Raw genomic sequence first — 21,395 nt, forward strand, 5'->3', positions numbered from 1 at the left:
ATTACACCTTTCTCATTTATGGTTCATGTAAGTAAAGAACTTGTTTACTACTTATATTATTTATTCAGTACCCAGTATTGATTTAAATGGTAATACAATTTTAAAGATACTAGATTCAAGAAATTAGATCGTAATTGCCGTTTTTTCTTGAATTGTTGATCAGAAGGGGTTGGAAAATCAAATTATTTTGTCCAGAAATTGAATAGGGTGTGTTAAGTTGTATGACCGTTCTTCAACACAAAAATTGTATGGTTAATAATTAGGGCTGAGCTCTCGGATTCCGAATTTCGAGTTTGCCATCGGAATTTGGCAGTTCCGAGTAAGCACTCAAAACTCGAAAATTCTGCAATTCCGAGTACCGAATTCGTGTTTACATTGAAGTCAATTGTGCTAAATTCCGTGGTGAATTGTGAAGCCCCCTTACATGCTATCATCACCAAATTTGGCATGTATATTAAGCAGATGAGTAGGAACATGGTAAAAAAAAATTTTGTGAAAAGAGTTTATAGTTTTTGAAATAAACGATTTTAAAGTTTCATAGGAAAAATGATTTTTAAACTGTGTAAAATGACACTGCTGCAGAGCAGGTTACTGCATTCCGAGTTCTGTATACATATTGTATACATTTCATGAAAACAGACAGCGTGGGGTCCCCCCTCCCAAGCCTCTTTAACCCCTTGTCCCCCATGCAGGCTGGGATAGCCAGAATGCGGAGCCCCGGCCACGTGGGGCTTCGCAGCCTGAGCTATACCAGCCCGCATGGTCCATGGTATGGGGGGGCTCTGGAGGAGAGGGGCGACCAACCTCCCCCTCTCCCCCAGAGCCCTTGTCCAATACATGGACAAGGGGCTCTTCCCCACCTCCGGTGCCCCAGGAGGAGGTGGGGGCCGCCGACGTCCTGGGGGGTTCATGGTGCCATCCGGGGTTCCCCTTTAACAAGCGGACCCCGGAAGCCGCCCCCTCCCCAGGAGAAATGAGTATAGGGGTACACGGTACCCCTTACCCATTTCAGCAGAGTTAAAAAAAGAAATAAAAACACGACAACGAAAAAAGTCCTTTATTGTTCTAAATTAACCAGGGATACTTACCTTGCGATAATCTCACGCCAGTAACCTCAGGAGTGGTCCCACGCCAGTATCCTCTTAGAACATCTCACCACCCTCCCACACTGACTAACTCCCACCACTGAATGGTCACAGTCAGCCTCTGCATCTGTATAGCAGAGGCTGAGAACACGAAAATTTTGCCTTTAAAACAAGAAATTTCGGCAAACAGTGATGCAATCAAAATGGCCACTGGGAAATCCCCGATCGCTGGAGGCCACACTAGAGTGGCGAAACCAGTGATTTTTCACATAGATGGTGGGTCCAGGTGACCAGAGCAGGAGGTGCCCTAATCCCCTGGACCCACCCATTCATGTGAAATAACGTGTATTCTGACACTCTGAGGTGGCCTCCGGGGAACGGGGATTCCCCAGCAGCCATTTTGTTTATGACACTGTTTGCCGAAAATTCTTGTTTTAGCAAACAATTTTCGTGTTTCTAGTTTATGCAATACAGATTGTAGAGGCTGTCTACAGCCTTCATCCCCAGGAGTTCTGCAGGATCGGCAGGTGCGCGGGACCTCCTAAGAGAATAGAGGGGGGCACAGCGCAGGAAGGTGGGAAAGTGGGCACAGAGCGGCGGGGAGGGGGGGAAGCCTCCCCTCCCTCACCTAGGGCCCCCCCTTGTGCAATCCCCCCCACCTCCAGAATTTCAGCCAGCCAGCGGAACGGCTTACCGAGAGCGATAGCTCTGTGTGCCGCTGGTCTGGTATTCTGCACTGACACTGTCCAATCACGCTCTCGCAGTACTTCCTGTGAGAGCGTAATTGGACAATGCAATGCAGGAGACCAGACCAGCAGCGGCACACAGAGCTCTTCTCTCGGTAAGTGATTCCAGCTCGCTGCCGCTGCTGGCTGCAATTTTGGAGGGGGAGCACGGAAGGTTGACCCTAGGTGAGGGAGGGGGGAAGGCTTCCACTCCTCCCCGTCACTCTGTGCCCACTGCCCCCCCTTCCAGCATGGGGGCCCCCACTAACTGGTGACCTGCCTACCTAAACTGGGGACACCTATAGACCTGGGTATATCTATACTGGGGACACCTATATACCTGCCTACCTAAACTTGGAAACTTGGCAGCGAGCGGGAATCACTTACCGAGAGAAGAGCTCTGTGTGCCGCTGCTGGTCTGGTCTCCTGCATTGCATTGTCCAATTACGCTCTCACAGGAAGTACTGCGAGAGCGTGATTGGACAGTGTCGGTGCAGAATACCAGACCAGCGGCACACAGAGCTATCGCTCTCGGTAAGCCGTTCCGCTGGCTGGCTGGAATTCTGGAGGTGGGGGGGAGTGCACAGGTGGGGGCCCTAGGTGAGGGAGGGGAGGCTTCCCCCTCTCCCCGCCGCTCTGTGCCCACTTTCCCACCTTCCTGCGCTGTGCCCCCCTCTATCCTCTTAGGAGATCCCGCGCACCTGCCGATCCTGCAGAACTCCTGGGGATGAATGGCTGTAGACAGCCTCTGCAATCTGTATTGCATAAGCTAGAAACACGAAAATTGTTTGCTAAAACAAGAATTTTCGGCAAACAGTGTCATAAACAAAATGGCTGCTGGGGAATCCCCATTCCCTGGAGGCCACCTCAGAGTGTCAGAATACACATTATTTCACATGAATGGGTGGGTCCAGGGGATTAGGGCACCTCCTGCTCTGGTCACCTGGACCCACCATCTATGTGAAAAATCACTGGTTTCGCCACTCTAGTGTGGCCTCCAGCGATTGGGGATTTCCCAGTGGCCATTTTGATTTCATCACTGTTTGCCGAAATTTCTTGTTTTAAAGGCAAAATTTTCGTGTTCTCAGCCTCTGCTATACAGATGCAGAGGCTGACTGTGACCATTCAGTGGTGGGAGTTCGTCAGTGTGGGAGGGAGGTGGGATGTCATAAGAGGATACTGGCGTGGGACCACTCCTGAGGTTACTGGCGTGAGATTATCGCAAGGTAAGTATCCCTGGTTAATTTAGAACAATAAAGGACTTTTTTCATTGTCGTGTTTTTATTTCTTTTTTTTAACTCTGCTGAAATGGGTAAGGGGTACCGTGTACCCCTATACTCATTTCTCCTGGGGAGGGGGCGGCTTCCGGGGTCCGCTTGTTAAAGGGGAACCCCGGATGGCACCATGAACCCCCCAGGACGTCGGCGGCCCCCACCTCCTCCTGGGGCACCGGAGGTGGGGAAGAGCCCCTTGTCCATGTATTGGACAAGGGTTCTGGGGGAGAGGGGGAGGTTGGCCGCCCCTCTCCTCCAGAGCCCCCCCATACCATGGACCATGCGGGCTGGTATAGCTCAGGGTGCGAAGCCCCACGTGGCCGGGACTCCGCATTCTGGCTATCCCAGCCTGCATGGGGGACAAGGGGTTACGGAGACTTGGGAGGGGGGACCCCACGCTGTCTGTTTTCATGAAATGTATACAATATGTATACAGAACTCGGAATGCAGTAACCTGCTCTGCAGCAGTGTCATTTTACACAGTTTAAAAAACATTTTTCTTATGAAACTTTGAAATCGATTTGCTCAAAAACTATAAGCTCTTTTCACAAAAAATTATTTTTACCATGTTCCTACTCCTCTGCTTAACATACATGCCAAATTTGGTGATGATAGCATGTACGGGGGCTTTACAATTAACCACAGAAGTTAACACTAATTCAATAGAAATGCACTCGGAACACGAAACTCGGTTTTCGCATGCGGTACACGAAATTTCGACGAAATCGGAATTCAGCTGTTCCGATCAGCCCTATTAATAATATGGTTTAATTCAAAATGAATGAAACTTTTTTAGTAGTAGAAGGTAAAACTAAACAAAACTGTAATAAAGAAGAATGTCATCATTGTAATAGATGTAATGTTTTAAAGAAAAGTTTGAAGGGGAATGGGGAAAATATTATTATTTATGTAGCACTGACATCTTCTGCAGCGCTGTACACAGTATGTCCCTCAGAGGGGCTCAAAATCTGTCTATGTATGTATCGTGTAGTGCATGTAGTCTAGGGCCAATTTAGAGGGAAGACCATTAACTTAATCTATTAACATGTATGTTTTTGGGATGTAAGATGAAGCCGGAGTGGCTGAAGGAAACGCACATATACATATGGAGAACATACAAACTCTGTGCAGATAGTGCCCTGGCTGGGATTCAAACCTGGGATCCAGCACTGCAAGAGCTAACCACTTCCCCACCCGGTGTGTTTGTGTGTGATGTGTAATGACAGAATTGTAAAGAAATTGTTGGATGAATGCCATATTTGTGATTTCAAGGCTAAGTTATATATTTGTCCAAAATTGTGAACACTACTTGCAAAAGATGGTGGAGGTTTTCCTCAGACATGCTGAGGAAATTCTGTTAATTCTGGTAAAATGACCAATCTTTTCATACACATGTAATTTATGTCTGAATCTTAAGAATTCTTTGTTCTCTTGATTAGTTAAAATTTTTATGCTTTATTTAATTGTCTAATTTTTCGTTTGAGCAAAAAAAATTGTAATGGTGTGGCAACCTTTAATCTGTTTCTATTGGCAATGTTGACTTGAAACCCTAGCTGCATGAGCTTGCTGGGTAATCTGTAGGAGCTACTTATATCTGTGGCCTGGAACCCACTAGATCTTTTTCTGAGCATTTAGGGAGCGCTTTCAATCGCTAGCGATTTCCCTAAACGCTCTGCTAATGTAAATGGATGGACAGATTCCACTACAGTGATTGCGATTATGGAAATCGCAATTGCAGGACATGCAGCATTTTGGGAGCTTTTCCACTCTAATTAATTGTATAGGCACTTTTTAGTGGGTTCCAGGCCTGATGTGGAATCTGATTTTTATGAGGCACTTCCAGGTCAGAGGTCATCAGAGATCAGGGGAGAAAAAAATGTAATACTGCAAAACTAGGCTGGATTTTTTATTGCTAAGATTAATCAACTAGCATTTGCAGCAGCGTGCATTTGTCAAATATTTTTATTTTTCCTGGCCAGTTTTGCAAGCTTACTTATATTCGTGTGAATTAGAGATGGCCCGAACCTCCGATCCTCGGTTCGCGAATAGCGAACGCGAACTTCTGCAAAAGTTTGGTTCGTGCGAACTTTCGCGAACCGCAATAGACTTCAATGGGGAGGCGAACTTTGAAAACTAGAAACACTTATGCTGGCCACAAAAGTGATGGAAAAGATGTTTTAACCCCCTTGGCGGTATGAAAAATACCGCCAGGGGGAAGCGCAGCAGTTTTTTTTTTTAAATTTTTTTTTTAATCATGTAGCGAGCCGAGGGCTCGCTACATGATAGCCGCTGCTCAGCGGCATCCCCCCGCCCGCTTCGATCGCCTTCGGCGATCACCGATCAGGAAATCCCGTTCAAAGAACAGGATTTCCTGGAGGGCTTCCCCCGTCGCCATGGCGACGGGGCGGGATGACGTCACCGACGTCAGCTACGTCGGGACGTCATTGGGAGACCCGATCCACCCCTCGGCGCTGCCTGGCACTGATTGGCCAGACAGCGCTCGGGGTCTGGGGGGGCGCCGCACCGGATAGCGGCGATCGGGCGCGCGGCGGCGGCGATCGGGGTGCTGGCGCAGCTAGCAAAGTGCTAACTGCGTCCAGCAAAAAAAAAATTAAGTAAATCGGCCCAGCAGGGCCTGAGCGGCACCCTCCGGCGGCTTACCCCGTGTCACACACGGGGTTACCGCCAAGGAGGTTAAGGGGTCTAACATCTGAGTTTTTGCATGGATGAGTGGGATAGATGCCAAAAGTCCCGGGGAAAAATCTGAATTTGACGCAAAGCAGCGTTTTAAAGGCAGAAATCACATTGAATGCTAAATTGCAGGCCTAAAGTGCTTTAAAACATCAATCAGGGAGTGTAATTAGAGTACTGCTTCACACTGACACACCAAACTCACTGTGTAACGCACCGCAAACAGCTGTTTGTGTAGTGACGGCCGTGGTGGACTGATGCGCACTATGGCGGGAGTGCAGGCGATAGCGGTTTTCAGCCCATGTGGCCGCCAGGCTGAGGTAGCTCAATGACAGAACAACAGTGACTGTCCCGCTGATCAAATTTGGTCTGTCCACAATGAAGCACCAACCTTATATTACTCAGTCATATCGCCGTCAGTCATTGCTTCATTGTGATACACAAGCCCCTTCACCGCGGCAAGGTAATGATCACAAAGGGGAATTGGCACATGTACATGCCTTTTTGTTTTGTTGTTGCAGCTGCAGTGCAGCAGAAAAATTAGGCAGGCATGTACATGCACCAGAAAAATTATTATTGCTAGCAGCGGCCCTAAAAATTCAGGAGTCCACCTGGAGTCCTGGAGTCTGTTGGTGATGGCAGAGAAGGCAGTCAAGCGGCCTGCGGGCAGAGGGGTTGTGTGGGGAGCGAGTTAGTCTTGGGGCGGGCAGTAGCCCTCCGGGATCAATGCCTCATTCGTTTTGATAAAGGTGAGGTACTGAACACTTTTGTGACTTGGGCAACTTCTCTTCTCAGTGACAATGCCTCCAGCTGTGCTGAAGGTCCTTTCTGACAGGACGCTTGAGGCAGGACAAGACAGAAATTGGATGGCAAATTGTGACAGCTCAGGCCACAGGTCAAGCCTGCGCACCCAGTAGTCCAAGGGTTCATTGCTGCTCACAGTGTCTACATCCACACTTAAGGCCAGGTAGTCGGCTACCTGCCGATCCAGGCATTGGTGGAGGGTGCGGAATGGCTAAGGCGAGGCGTTGGACTAAAGAATGTCCGCATGTCCGACATCACCATGAGATCGCTGGAGCGTCCTGTCCTTGCCTGCGTGGACATGGGAGAAGGATTACTGGCAGTGGTACCTTTATTCCGTTGTGCGGTGACATCACCATTAAGTGCATTGTAAAGCATAGTTGCCAGCTTGTTCTGCAAGTGCTGCATCTTTTCTGCCTTCAAGTGCACTCACTTAACCTTCCTGGCGGTAAGCCCGAGCTGAGCTCGGGCTATGCCGCGCAGGAAGATATCTCAGCCCCTGGTGAGGCGATTTTCTTCATTTAAAATGCTGTACGCGCAGCTAGCACTTTGCTAGCCGCGCGTACAGCTTGATCGCCGCCGCTCTGCGGCGATCGCCCGCACGCAGCGGCGCAACAGGGCCCCCCCCCCGCCAGAGCCCTGCGCTGCCCGGACCAATGAGTTCCGGGCAGCGCTATGGGCTGGATCGGAGGCGTCTGACGTCAGGACGTCGGCTGACGTCCATGACGTCATTCCGATCGTCGCCATGGCGACAGGGGAAGCCAAACAGGGGAACGCGTTATATACGCGTTCCCCTGTTTGCTATTGATGCCAGCGACGATCGCACTAGAGGGACACATGCGCCCTCTAGTGGTGTTTCATGTAGCTACCACTCTGGTAGCTTTACATGAAACAAAAAAAAAAATTTAAAAAAAAAGGATTTTTGCCTTTTTGGCAAAAACAACTAACCGCCAGGAGGGTTAAGTAGGTGGGTGCACTGAACAACAAGTAGGTAAATGCAGCGATGGGTATTAAATGTGCAGCTGTCACACACACACACACACACACACACACACACACACACACACACACACACACACACACACACACACACACACACACACACACACACACACACACACACACGTACCGTGAACAGGTACAGTGACTGTTGGTATTAAATATCACACTGCATGCGCTCACGTAGGTAGGTGGGTGCACTGAACGCAACAGGTAGGTATATGCAGTGATTGGTATTGCAAATGTGCACCTGTCACACACGTACCGTGAACAGGTACAGTGACTGGTGGTATTAAATATCTCCCTGCATGCGCTCACATAGGTAGGTGGGTGCACTGAAGTGAACAGGTAGGTATATGCAGTGATGGGTATTACAAATGTGCACCTGTCACACACAGACGAGTACCGGACAGGCACAGTGACACTGCGTGCGCTCACGTAGGTAGGTAGGTGCACTGTGAACAACAGGTAGGCGGTATATGCAGTGATGGGTATTACAATGTGCACCTGTCACACACACAGGTAGTCACTGAATGTGCTGGGCCTGGCAGTGGCACACACAGTAGGAATTACCAAGGCTACACAACACAAGTGTCTATGGGACACACACACACACACACACACACACACACACACACAAAATAGATCACAAGAACAAGATTAGCTCTCAAAAGAGCTTTTGTGGGGTGTTTTTTTAGCAATAAGAATCAGCAAGGAGCAAGCTAAGAAGCATACAAGAGCCTAACTAAGCTTTCCCTATAGGTCTCTACACAGCAGCTCTCCCTTCTCTAATTACTGCAGGCACACGAGTGATTCCAATGCCTGACGCTGCCTGCCTTTTATAAGGAGGGGTGGGGCTCCAGGAGGGAGTGTAGCCTGATTGGCTAATATGTGCCTGCTGACTGTGATGTAGAGGGTCAAAGTTGACCCTAATGATGCACTATGGGGGCGACTCGAACTTCTGGAAAAGTTTGCAGTTCTCCGCGAACCACCGAAGTTCGCCGGGAACCGTTCGCCGGCAAACCATTCGGGCTATCTCTAGTGTGAATATGCCCTTGTCTATCATAGTTATATGTAGTTACAACAGTTCCCAAATATCTCCTCTGCTGCAGTGTTTGCAAAGCCAAGTGATTATGTTTGAAATTACACCTACTTGTATTTGTCACTATTCAGATCAGAGACTTATCTGTTTTAGGAAAACATGCATTTTGCATTTTAGTAAATGTAATGTTTCAAATGTATCTTCCGTTCCACAGGTGGGGAACCCAGGGGGATTTCACTACAACTCACCCTCGGCCTATTGTTAAAATTAAGCTTTTTACAGAAAGTACTGGCGTTTTGGCTCTTGAAGACAAAGAGCTTGGAAGGGTAAGTTCTTTTATAGTTTCAGATATTAATTTATTTGCAGACTCCATGACTGAAGAACTACAAGTTCATACTTCTAATACTGTTTTATGTTTGCCATTTTTTTTAAATGTTTGTAGTATAAAGGTTTTCTTTCTCTTCTTTTTTTTTGGGGGGGGGGGGGGGTATAGCTTTTGTTTTGTACTTTGTACTTTTACTTTGTAGTGTTAAAAAGTTTTTTTTTTCATTATTATTTATATCAAGCCGCAATACTAAGGAGCAGACTGACCTTTATATAATCCTCTACATGCTTCAAGCTGACTGGTCCTCACACACTTTCAGTGGTACAATTCAACTGCCAGAATAGTGGCACACAAGTAGGCTGATAGGTCAGCATCTTTGTGAAAGTCCAGAGAGTTATTTTGAGAATTCCCTATTGACACAGGTTCTAAACCTGTAAAAGGTGTTAGATTAAAAGTACTTGCTGTAAATTACAGCTGCATAGGAAAAAAAGTCATTTATAGTTTTTAGTCTAAGGGCGTGTTTCCACTACATGCAGATTGGATGCAGAATGGATGCAAAAAACCTGACTCCAATGAATGCCTATGGGAAAATCTGCATCAGGAAAATCACGTTTAGTGGAAACAGGCCCATAGGCATTCATTGGGGTCCGGTTTTCTGCATCCATTCTGCATCCAATCTGCATGTAGTGGAAACAAGCCCTAAAACATTTTAAATGTACAACTGATGTCCAGAAAGTAACGCCTGTCTGCTTGCGTGTGCCTCAAGGTACTCTTTCTGTGTGATTATATTTGCATCTGTCAGGTTAAGCACTTCTCTCTTTGCACCACTTGTCATGTGACTGTAGAATGCTGGTAGCCGTTTGTTCACCAGCGTTTACATGAACCCCCCACCTATCCTTAAAGCAACCCTGAAGCTAATTTCAAAAAACTAAAACAAACAAATGATACTGACCTATGGAGAGGGAAGACTCTAGGTCCTATAGAGCCTTCCCGTTCCTCTCACTGGTTCCTCGACCCACCGATAGATTGAAGACTGCTCTGTTGCTGTTGGTAGGCTTCGGAAGTCTTCAAGAGCCTAAGTGCACCTGAAGACGAATGGCTCCGTACTGTGCCTGCCGGAGTACGCTCTCTTACCCATCTTTAGGAGCACCCTGGCTCCCGAAGACTTCCAAAGCCTCCCCTGCAGAAGATTTGAATGGCAGTGATGACGCTGGAACAGGTTGGTTCTGTAAGACTTTTTTAGATGGATGACTGATCGATCTTCCAGCCACTGAGCTTTTGTAGTCCCACTGGCAGCAGGAATCCTCATGTCAGGTTTGATTGTGGATGTGGCTGCACTCAGATGTAACTCCAAGAGATGCATGCCTTCCAACTACCTAGATTTAGGTAGTTGGAAGACATGCATCCATGTGCCTGGCCAGTGCACAGGAGCAGCTGATAGGCAGTGACTTCACTGCCTTCAGCCTCCAATGCCACCCATAAACATGTGACATACCTTAAACCATAATATTATAACTGAGCTAATAAAGAAACAAGAGGAACCCCCAAAACCCTTGAACCTACTATTAACTCGCAGCCTATAGGCTAGAATAAGTCAGGGTGTACCTTTTGAAGCACATTGAAATAAAAACAGTGTCCATATTTTTTTCTCTGTAACGGTTATTGGACAAATCCTCCTGTGTTAGTATTTTTCATTTTTTTTTCCCTTTTTTGAGCTTAACTTGTTTAACACTTTTTTGTCAAATCCAGAGTTTCAATTTTTGTATCTCTACAACAAGATTACATACCGTAAATAATTCTACTCTGCCAGAGTCAGTGGCGTAACTAAATTTCATGTGACCCCCATGTAAAACTTGATGCCCCCCCCCCAATGCTCCCTTGCCTTCCCTTGGTGCCCCTTAGGACCTAGGGGGCCAGTCTCACAAGGGTCATAAAACAAGTGTGGCCATCATGATATTCACACCCATAACAAGTGTAGCCACAAAAACGCCTGATCTGAAGTATAGTGCCCTGTATCAAAGGGAAGGTTAGAAGATAGGGCCCCCTACAGCTCTGACTCCTCCCTTTGAATCACAGGGGCTCCTCCACTCTAGTTACACCCCAGGCCAGAGTACATTAAAAGGGGCAGTTCTGCAATGCTAGAATGAAAGTCATTTACAGTGCATTTTACAGAGAGACAAATGTACATCTAATACATAGTTTCTTATTGTAACACCCCTTTAAGGACATCTTTGCAATGAGAACCTGATTTCTGGTCTGGAACCCATTACTGCTGGCCATCTTTTTTGGCTTCAAACACAGATGTTTCCCAATATTGCTTATGTGCCATGCCAGAGGGTCGCCCAGGGGAAACATTTGTGGAAATTTCTCAGCACGTGCAAAAGAAACCCTGCAAGTTCCCCAGTGGCTTATAACTTATCCTGCCATTAAATGTCTTAAAACGTCACAGGCGTTAGCTGCATAAATCTACTGATAAACATTTGAGCCATGTGTACACATGAAAGGGATTTTACAGGAAGCTGCCCGGGGCTTCACAAGGCAAAATCAGCCCTGCTAAATCCTTCTTCTGTATCTAATGCTGGGCATACACGGCCCAGATTCTTCTCATCAATCGAGCCACTGATGGCTCGATTGATAATTTCCGACATGTCCGATCACGCGGGGGATCGATTCCTGGCTCAATCCCCGCGGGCGGACAATAGGCAAAAACTAGGCGCTGAGAAAAGTGCCCACGGGGACGAGCGGGAATCGATCCGCGCGGACGAGTGGTGACGCGCCGGCATCGAGCTGCTGGCTCGATTCCGGCGCATAGACGCGCCGTGTATGCCCAGCATAAGACATTAACCACAATTGCAGCGACTTTCCAGCATGTGCTTAGATCAAGCTGGAAGAGATATCCGGAGCAGGCATTTGTGGAAATTACCAAGTAGTTTAGGCCAGCACACAACAAGAGGATTGAACCAAATAATTGAATCTATCACCAAGCCATGGCGTAGTGATGGATTACTTGTTGGCATCGATACTCCTGCTGTCTGCTGATCTGCCCTTGTACCTGTGGGAGCACCCATAGAGAGGTATGATTGCTGATCAATAATGGACTTGTGACAATTACACAAACAAGAGAATATCTCATTCACATCCAGCAGGTTACAACTAACCCAGTCACTGACTGCCATTTCTTGGCTCTGTAACTTTTGAGCAACACGTGTGCAAGCGTACCAGAGTGCCTGGACTATGAAAAAAAAGGGAGCTGTTTACAGGCCCTAATACAGTTTTAATAGTGGTTTATGGACTATGGTACACGGTCAATTCCTTGCCAGTGTGACACTTGCTAGCACAGAATTTTCCACATCTACTGCCTACCTCTCATTTCACTTTGAAGAAATGTCCCAATGCACTTATTGAACATAGTAAAGGGCTGAAAGGATAAGGGCTTGATTCACAAAGCGGTGCTAACCTACTTAGCACGTCTAAAGTCTTTAGACGTGCTAACCAGGGTGCTAAGTAGGTTAGCACTGGATTTCTCAATCAGATATAAAGTTTTACGCGCGCAAAGTCCTATGCGCGCGCTAAGTCCCATAGGCTTTAATGGGCACTTCGCGCGGAGCGCCCTGTGCTCTGTGCAGTACGCGCGTAAAGTTTTATGCGCGTAAAGTTTTATGCGCATAAAGTTTTGCGCGCATAAAGTTTTGCGCGCAAAAAGGTAGTTTAGACGTGCTAAGGGGGCTTTCACAGACGTGCTAACAGTTAGCACCGCTTTGTGAATCAAGCCCATAGTGTGTTCTACAAGAGTTTAGTGCAGTACTGCTTTAAAACTTTCAGTGAGGGTGTGTTTCATTTGTATATTGGTATTTCACCAGTAAGGTGATATTAAAATAAAACTACAGTATTTTCATGCCAACATTGTACAGTGCAGCTAAGCTATTACACAGATTAGTGATTCACATGCCACAAAATTAATAAAACTGTTTCTTTTCTTGATCTTGCTTTTGTATAGGTACTACTGACACCAACACCAAATAGCTCCAAGTTACCAGAGCTTCATAAGATGTCTGTTCCAAAAAACAGCCAAGACACTGATCTGAGGATTAAATTGGCTGTGAGGATGGACAAACCACCGCATATGAAGCACAGCGGGTTAGTGGAGTCATACATGATTCATTAAAAGCAATAACTGTGTGAACACAAATCAAAAGCACTTATTAATGATCCTCCGTTATTTTTGTCAGTGTTTATTGATTTTGTTAATGCTTCACTGTTCTCAGATTTCGCTCATCACTTGTTTTAAATCGTTTAAACGATCCTTTAAGATTGAACTAGAACAATGATTTAACAGCTGAACACAAAGTTTAGCACTATATAAACACTCTGGTAGACCAATGCATGTATTTGTACAGTTCAGACCTAAAAAGTGACACTGGAGGAAGAAAGAGGACTTTGGTTTGGAAAGGAGGACCTTCCTTCTGTAACGAGGGCATTTTGGAACTATGCCTATTATGTGTAAGAAGCAAATGATGACACTTTGTTTTTGAAAATAGTCTCGGAATATACACATCATTTCTTTATGCCCATTAATGCCAGGCTGTTTTATCTGGTGCCAAGAATTTGGGTGACCGCTATGAAACTTAAAATTACTGATATCCTATTAGCAGAATTATCCAGGCCAATAGTAAAATATTGGCAGTGTTGCTGATATTCTACTAGCAGCCTCACCCTGCACTCTTTTTTTCATATAACCTGATACATGTTGTCTTTTGATTTGGTTGATGGCTTATAGATGCATCACGATTCATACTCAGATGTTTAGCTATCTTGTGTATTATTTGCATATCACAGTTACTATCCCACAGCTATGGTTTTATTTTTGCACAGTGCTAAGAAAAATAATGAAAGCTGTGTGCTTAATTTTACGGTGCTGTGTTGTAACGATCACCAGTTGCTGGATTCTTATGACTGATCCTATAGTATAACCTAGTGGCCACTAGCAGTTTTGCAGGTACATTCGAGTTTTCTAGGATTATAAAAAAGGTTAGAAGGGCTCCTGCACTTAATGGTGTAATTACACTGTAATCCGTTGCAGGGGGTGGAGATGGAGCACTGGCAAGGCATCCTTTTTATGTCAGAAAAACAAACCAGTAGTCCCTCATGGATGTGCACTTGTACAGTGGGTTGCAAAAGTATTCGGCCCCCTTGAAGTTTTCCACATTTTGTCATATTACTGCCACAAACATGAATCTATTTTATTGGAATTCCACATGAAAGACCAACACAAAGTGGTGTACACATGAGAAGTGGAACGAAAATCATACATGTTTCCAAACATTTTTTACAAATAAATAACTGGAAAGTGGGGTGTGCATAATTATTTGACCCCCTTTGATCTGAGTGCAGTCAGTTGCCTATAGACATTGCCTGATGAGTGCTAATGACTAAATAGAGTGCACCTGTGTGTAATCTAATGTCAGTACAAATACAGCTGCTCTGTGAGGGCCTCAGAGGTTGTCAAAGAGAATATTTGGAGCAACAACACCATGAAGTCCAAAGAACACACCAGACAGGTCAGGGATAAAGTTATTGAGAAATTTAAAGCAGGCTTAGACTACAAAAAGATTTCCAAAGCCTTGAACATCCCACGGAGCACTGTTCAAGCGATCATTCAGAAATGGAAGGAGTATGGCACAACTGTAAACCTACCAAGACAAAGCCATCCACCTAAACTCACAGGCCAAACAAGGAGAGCACTAATCAGAAATGCAGTCAAGGGGCCCATGGTGACTCTGGACGAGTTGCAGATATCTACAGCTCAGGTGGGAGACTGTCCATAGGACAACTATTAGTCATGCACTGTACAAAGTTGGCCTTTATGGAAGAGTGGCATTGTTAACAGAAAGCATAAGAAGTCCCGTTTGCAGTTTGCCACAAGCCATGTGGGGGGACACAGCAACCATTTGGAAGAAGGTGCTTGTCACGGACGGTTGCGGGGCCGCACGCGCGTCCTGTAACCGCCCGTGAGGAAAAAGCGATCGCACTCGATTCTCTGCATCGATTGCGCTTCAAATCGATACAATCTGGGTTGAGTGTGTAGGGGCAGCTGAAGTCCTTTCCTCAGCAGAGAGATAGCATCAGCAGGGCCTGCAGGATGGCTCTTTTGATATGCTAATGAGCCTGGGGCCTAATCTGCTGCAGAAGAGTCCCTGGCTTCAAGCTGTGCTGATGGCCCATCCATCAGGTAGAGGTGGCAAGCACCATGACAGAAGCAATCTAGAGTGGGAAAACTCAGACACCCCGGCTCCTTCCCCCAGCAGGGGAGCTGACATGTGGCTTGCTGTTGCCAGCTTCAAAAGAGCCTTTGCCTGGGAATGACCTGCTATCAATACCAAATGTAGATCATATTCCATAAACTGCTATATGTGTCATATTTTCTGTGTTGCCAGGCTGGCAGACCCTCCAAACTAACAGAGCAGGCTTGGCCCTATCTGGCGCTGGTTCTGAAGAAATTTCAGACCATTCTGAGGGAAAGACTGCCAGTTAGGCAGTTAGAAAGTGCCCTGCTGATACCCAGGGCCGGGCCGAGGCATAGGCTGGAGAGGCTCCAGCCTCAGGGCGCAGTGTAGGAAGGGGCGCACAATTCATTCAGCTGTCATTCCTAATTGTGTTTGAAGCAGAAATAAATAAGAAAAGGGGATACATGGCAGTGACTGCAAGCCAGATAACTAGATATTAAGGTGTTGGGGACATTGTGGGCCCTGTGGCCCTCTTAGTCTAATAGCAATCAGTGTGTGACAGCTGGGGTGGGAGGGATGGAGGGGCGCACTTTGGTGTCTCAGCCTTGGGTGCTGGAGGACCTTGTCTCAGCTCTGCTGATACCACAAGGGTCCCACCCCTCATGTTTGGTATCAGGCTGCTGGGTACATCGAGGCAGACCTGAAAATATTAGTAAATCTGCCCTGACCTGTACGGTTCTGTGAGATAGAGCCCATATATGGTTAAGGCATGATTTCTGGCCCCAGGACAAGGGGAGGACTCATCTCATGTCCTAAGGGGGTGTGTGGGCCCGCCCTCACTCCCTCCTACTGAATCAGGGGCATAAGAATGGCAGAGGAGCCAAACTCAGTGTCCTCCACCCTGAAAACATCTTGAACTCATCGGTGCCAGCTTGAGGATATGCTGGCATCCACCTGGTCTGAACTTTGATTGAAACCCAGAACTCTGTTTTTCCCACAAAAAGGACATCTTTCCAGGAACTAAGTATTTTTCTCCCTTCTTTTATTTTTTATACTGGCTATTACTGTTTTAATAATTGTTGATTTTAATAATTGTCTGTATATATTAATTATTAATATTGCTGTGAATAAAAGACTTCCTCCAAGTCATTCACTGTTCCGCTACCCTGCTTATCAGCACACGCAGAACTGATCCCGGGTCTCTGAAGATACGCTACTGTTTGTTTGTTGTTGGCTAGACAAAATACCGTGTGTTTAACCGTTTTATTCGCAGGACTAGTCAGTCAGTTAGTGGGCTCCACGGTCCCATGGTAACCGCGGTGGTGGCAGTTTACTCTGAACCAGTGGGTGAAGTTGTAATCACCCGTATCTCACAGGCTCCCTTCTGGTTTGTCTGCGTCTAACTCTTAACGGTTCCTGCGCATTGACTGCGACCAGAGTTTGCACGATCCGTGCGCTGGCACCGTTTAGAAGGCTAAGTGCGGCCAGCCACTAGGGCTCCTGTGACAGTGCTCTGGTCAGATGAGACCAAAATTGAACTTTTTGGCCAAAATGCAAAACCCTATGTGTGGCAGAAAACTAACACTGCACATCACTCTGAACACACCATCCCCACTGTCAAATATGGTGGTGGCAGCATCATGCTCGGGGGTGCATCTCTTCAGCACGGACAGGGAAGCTGGTCAGAGTTGATGGGAAGATGGATGGAGCCAAAAACAGGGCAAACTTGGAAGAAAACCTATTGGAGACTGCAAAAGACTTGAGACTGGGGCGGAGGTTCACCTTCCAGCAGGACAATGACCCTAAACATAAAGGCAGGGCAACAATGGAATGGTTTAAAACAGAACATATCTATGTGTTAGAATGGCCCAGTCAAAGTCCAGATTTAAATCCAATCGAGAATCTGTGGCAAGATCTGAAAACTGCTGTTCACAAATGCTGTCAATCTAATCTGACTGAGCTGGAGCTCTTTTGCACAGAAGAATGGGCAAGGATTTCAGTCTCTAGATCTGCAAAGCTGGTAGAGACATACCCTAAAAGACTGGCAGCTGTAATTGCAGCAAAAAGGTGGTTCTACAAAGTATTGACTCAGGGGGCCGAATAATTACGCACACCCCACTTTGCAGTTATTTATTTGTAAAAAATGTTTGGAATGATGTATGATTTTCGATCCACTTCTCACATGTAAACCACTTTGTATTGGTCTTTCACGTGGAATTCCAATAAAATTGATGCATGTTTGTGGCAGTAATGTGACAAAATGTGGAAAACTTCAAGGGGGCCGAATCCTTTTGCAACCCACTGTAAGTAGTTAGAATAAAAAAGTTCAAGGCAGTCTCAAACGGAGGAAGCAACCTTTAAGGCTAGTACACACTAGCAATTTTGATTGGTCAATGATTGGTCAATTTTACCACCTCCATGTAGTATGAGGGCCAAACAGATTTTCTATTCTATTCAGATTATATAGGTAAATGGTCATACTACATGTAGGTGGTAAAATTGACCAATGATTGGCCTATCAAAATTGCTAGTGTGTACTAGGCTTTATTTGCAGCAGGACAAGCACTTACAAATACTAATCTGTGAGGACTGGGTGTCCAGGCAGGAGCGAGCTGTGAAAAACAACGGCCCAAAGCATAACAGCAGTCATCCCTGTGGCACCCACCTGCCTGGGCATCCGGTACTCTTGCACCAGTGTCTCCAAGTGCTTGTTTTGCTGCAAATAAACTTTTCTTCATTTTTTGGGGGAACTTTACACATTTATATTTTTTATGGTAATACGTTTTAGCTATACTTCTAAAACGTACTAATTTTACTGCAGATTTAATTCCCTTTTTAACCACTTTACCCCCGCGCGTACGTATTTCTCCGCCCCTTTTTCCATCCTTTAAAAACCAGGGACGGAGAAACACGTACTTTCCGCGTTCCCGACGCTGTCCGCGCTCCCGCTCGTAAACACGCCGCCCGCCGCTAGTAAAACCGCCGCCGCCCGCTCGCCCGGAGATCAATGAACGGGAAAATCCATTCCCGTTCGTTGATCTAAGCCCCACAATGACCCGCTGCTCTCCTATGGGCAGCGCGATCATTGTGAGAAGAAACTCACGTGTCCAGCCTCCTTATTCTTCCTCCAAGCTTCCGGAAGGAGGCTTGGAGGTCGCAATAAAGCAAAAAGTTACTGTGGCCATCTTGTGGCCAAATATTAAACTACACCCTACACATTTTTCACATACAAATAAATGACTTTTACACAAAAAATTAACTCATTACCTCCCACACTCCCCATTTTTTTTTTTGTAATTAAAAAAAAATTCAAAAATTTACAATTAAAAAAAATACATAATTAGTTACCTTAGGGACTGAACTTTTTAAATATTTAAGTCAAGAAGGTATAACACTGTTACTTTATAAACTATGGGCTTGTAATTAGGGATGGACGCAAAACTGAAAAAAATGCACCTTTATTTCCAAATGAAATATTGGCGCCAAACATTGTGATAGGGACATAATTTAAACGGTTTTATAACCGGGACAAAAGGGCACATAAATTTCATGGGTTTTAATTACAGTAGCATGCATTATTTAAAAACTATAATGGCCGAAAACTTAAAAATAATTTTTTTTTTCCCCACATTTTTCCTATTTTCCCATTAAAACACATTTAGAAAAAAATAATTCTTGGCATAATGTCCCACCTAAAGAAAGCCTAATTGGTGGCGGAAAAAACAAGATATAGTTCATTTCATTGCGATAAGTAATGATAAAGTTATAGACGAATGAATGGAAGGAGCGCTGAAAGGTGAAAATTGCTCTGGTGGTCAGGGGGTAAAACCCCTCAGTGGTGAAGTGGTTAATTGTGGCTATTGGAGAAACACAGTTGATAAAAAGTTTACTATTTATTATAGTTTTTTAAATTGGTTTGTTTTGTCCATATGCCACATTTGTTTTCAAATGGGAATCAAAGCCAACAATGCAGTTTTATTTTAAAGCCCATTTACTTTTCTAGTTGGAAATCATTCACTGTTTTGCACACAAACAGTTTAGCTGGGAACTGTACCATTGTAAGCACCACAAATGTTTTTTTTAATATTTTATGTTTTTTGTTTGACATAGTATGATTGGATCAGTACAAGAAAAACCTTAACCAAATTTGCGGAAAAGTTTTTGGGTCCACTAACCACTACTAAAAGTAATAAATGTGTGATCACAGCTTTTCAACACTGACAAGAATATATTATTATGTATTTATATGGTGCTGAAATCTTCTGCAGAGTTTTTACAGATTATGCAGTCATATAATTTTTTTTTATTTGGACAAGTATTGATTTAAGTCGATCGAAAGTGGCAGATTTATTTTATTTTATCTTTTTTTTTATGAAAATTGAATGGTGTAGGTTTTTCACATTGATTTATAGACCCAAGTTTTCAATCATTTTTCTCATAATTGGGGAAAATTGTGCAGACAGTGAAAGAGAAATTGAATAATGCTGAACAATATCACACCAACCTACATATCTGCTCAGAGACGCACAGTAAGATCTTGCAGAATTATCGCTTCATTGTATTAAAATAGGGAGGCTCTCTAACTTTTTGTTAAGCAGTTTTTAACTTTTTACAAAATGGTACTAGCTCATGTTTAGTATACGGCAGATTTCAAGGGAATGCTCCACCGCAGTATAACCACGTGGTACACACACTCAAAGCTTAGCCATTATTATTATTATTATTATTTAGTATTTATATAGCGCCGACATATTACGCAGCGCTGTACAGTGTGTGTGTATATGTGTATATATATATATATATATCTATATATATATATATATATATCTTGTCACTAACTGTCCCTCAAAGGAGCTCACAATCTAATCCCTACCATTGCCATATGTCTATATTATGTAGTGTAAGTACTGTAGTCTAGGGCCAATTTTTTTTTTAGGGAAGCCAATTAACTTTTCCGCATGTTTTTGGAATGTGGGAGGAAACCTGAGTGCCCGGAGGAAACCCACGCAGACACGGAGAGAACATACAAACTCTTTGCAGATAGTGCCCTGGCTGGGATTCGAACCAGGGACCCAGCGCTGTAAGGCGAGAGAGCTAACCACTACGCCACCGTGCTAGCCATCAGAATAATACAATAAATATTTTTGCTATCCATGTTTTAGCTGTGCAGGTGTTTTAGCCATATTAACTCCTTCATCCACTATGCAAATTGGATAGCTGAGGGGGGGGGGGGGGGGAGCATGGGGACCAAAGGGAAGCTGAAAATGTCCCTTCTCCTCCTCCAAAGTAACCTTGTGGAGCAAACCTGGACTAAATATTCCTTGAATTGAAGTTGTAGAGAAGGGCACCTCCTATGGTTAAGATGGAGCAATCAGGGATGTGTTTTGGTGTATTGGTGCAGCTGTCCAATTCAGTTTGTTCGGCTGTGGCAGACAATCAGACAAAATTGGATAGAACGCTCAATGCATGTGTAGTGTCATTGGGCTGACTGCCTCTAGAAAGATCTCATCTGCAAGTGTTGCTGGTTACCAGAAACTGTTGCACCAGCTCATAGAGTTTCGTCCCACTATGCCGGGGACAGGACTTGTGGCATCCTGGTTTTCTCTCCCCTTCCTCTCAACCCGTGGTCCGTCCAGACAGGTAACCAGCCCAGGTCTGCCTCTGTATTGTCCCGAGCAGCACTGCACTATGTGGCAGCTCAGTGACAGAGGCAGGTGCCTATGTTATTTCTCCCCACTGAAGGGGATTGTGCAGTCGGAATGTAGCTTCCAACTGTGAGTGTTGCTTGCACTTTGTGGGCGCTTATAGTCGCTGGGGGTAGGTTATCAGAGTGAATGTTCGGAGGCTCAGTGTGTTCTGTTTACTTGTTTATTAATTTCTATCACAATGCGTTTCGAATGGGTATAGATGTCCCTTCTTCCTCGGACAGAAGGAAGAAGGGGCATCTATTCCCCTTTGAAATGCATTGCGTTAAGAAAAACAAAAATATGTGCGGTTTCTGTGCCCAAACACTTATTCTTATTCTTTATCTGTCACAAATCTAGACATTTTAAAATGAGCCCCTTATGAAACGATCCATACCCATACTTGCGAAGAATAGGTATAGGTAGTAAATACCAATATTTTACTATAAAAGAGTAAAAAATCGGTATTAAATACAGATATTTTACTATGGCCAAACCTAACTCTACCTTCACACAAAACCCTCCCACCCGACGCCTAACCTAAC

The 21,395-nt window shown here is 45.1% G+C and overlaps 1 protein-coding gene across 1 annotated transcript in view; it reads left to right on the forward strand.

Moving 5' to 3' along the window:
• The window catches only part of CADPS2 (calcium dependent secretion activator 2), a 506,020-nt gene that overhangs the window by 114,932 nt on the left and 369,693 nt on the right, over positions 1–21,395 (forward strand). Inside the window, exons 7-8 of the mRNA XM_068276393.1 lie at positions 8,832–8,943; positions 12,940–13,079. Coding sequence (XP_068132494.1) covers positions 8,832–8,943; positions 12,940–13,079 — 252 coding nt within the window. The remainder of the gene's footprint in view (positions 1–8,831; positions 8,944–12,939; positions 13,080–21,395) is intronic.

The sequence above is a fragment of the Hyperolius riggenbachi genome, chromosome 3 (assembly GCF_040937935.1).
Source record: "Hyperolius riggenbachi isolate aHypRig1 chromosome 3, aHypRig1.pri, whole genome shotgun sequence".
In the NCBI taxonomy this organism is placed as follows: Eukaryota; Metazoa; Chordata; class Amphibia; order Anura; family Hyperoliidae; genus Hyperolius; species Hyperolius riggenbachi.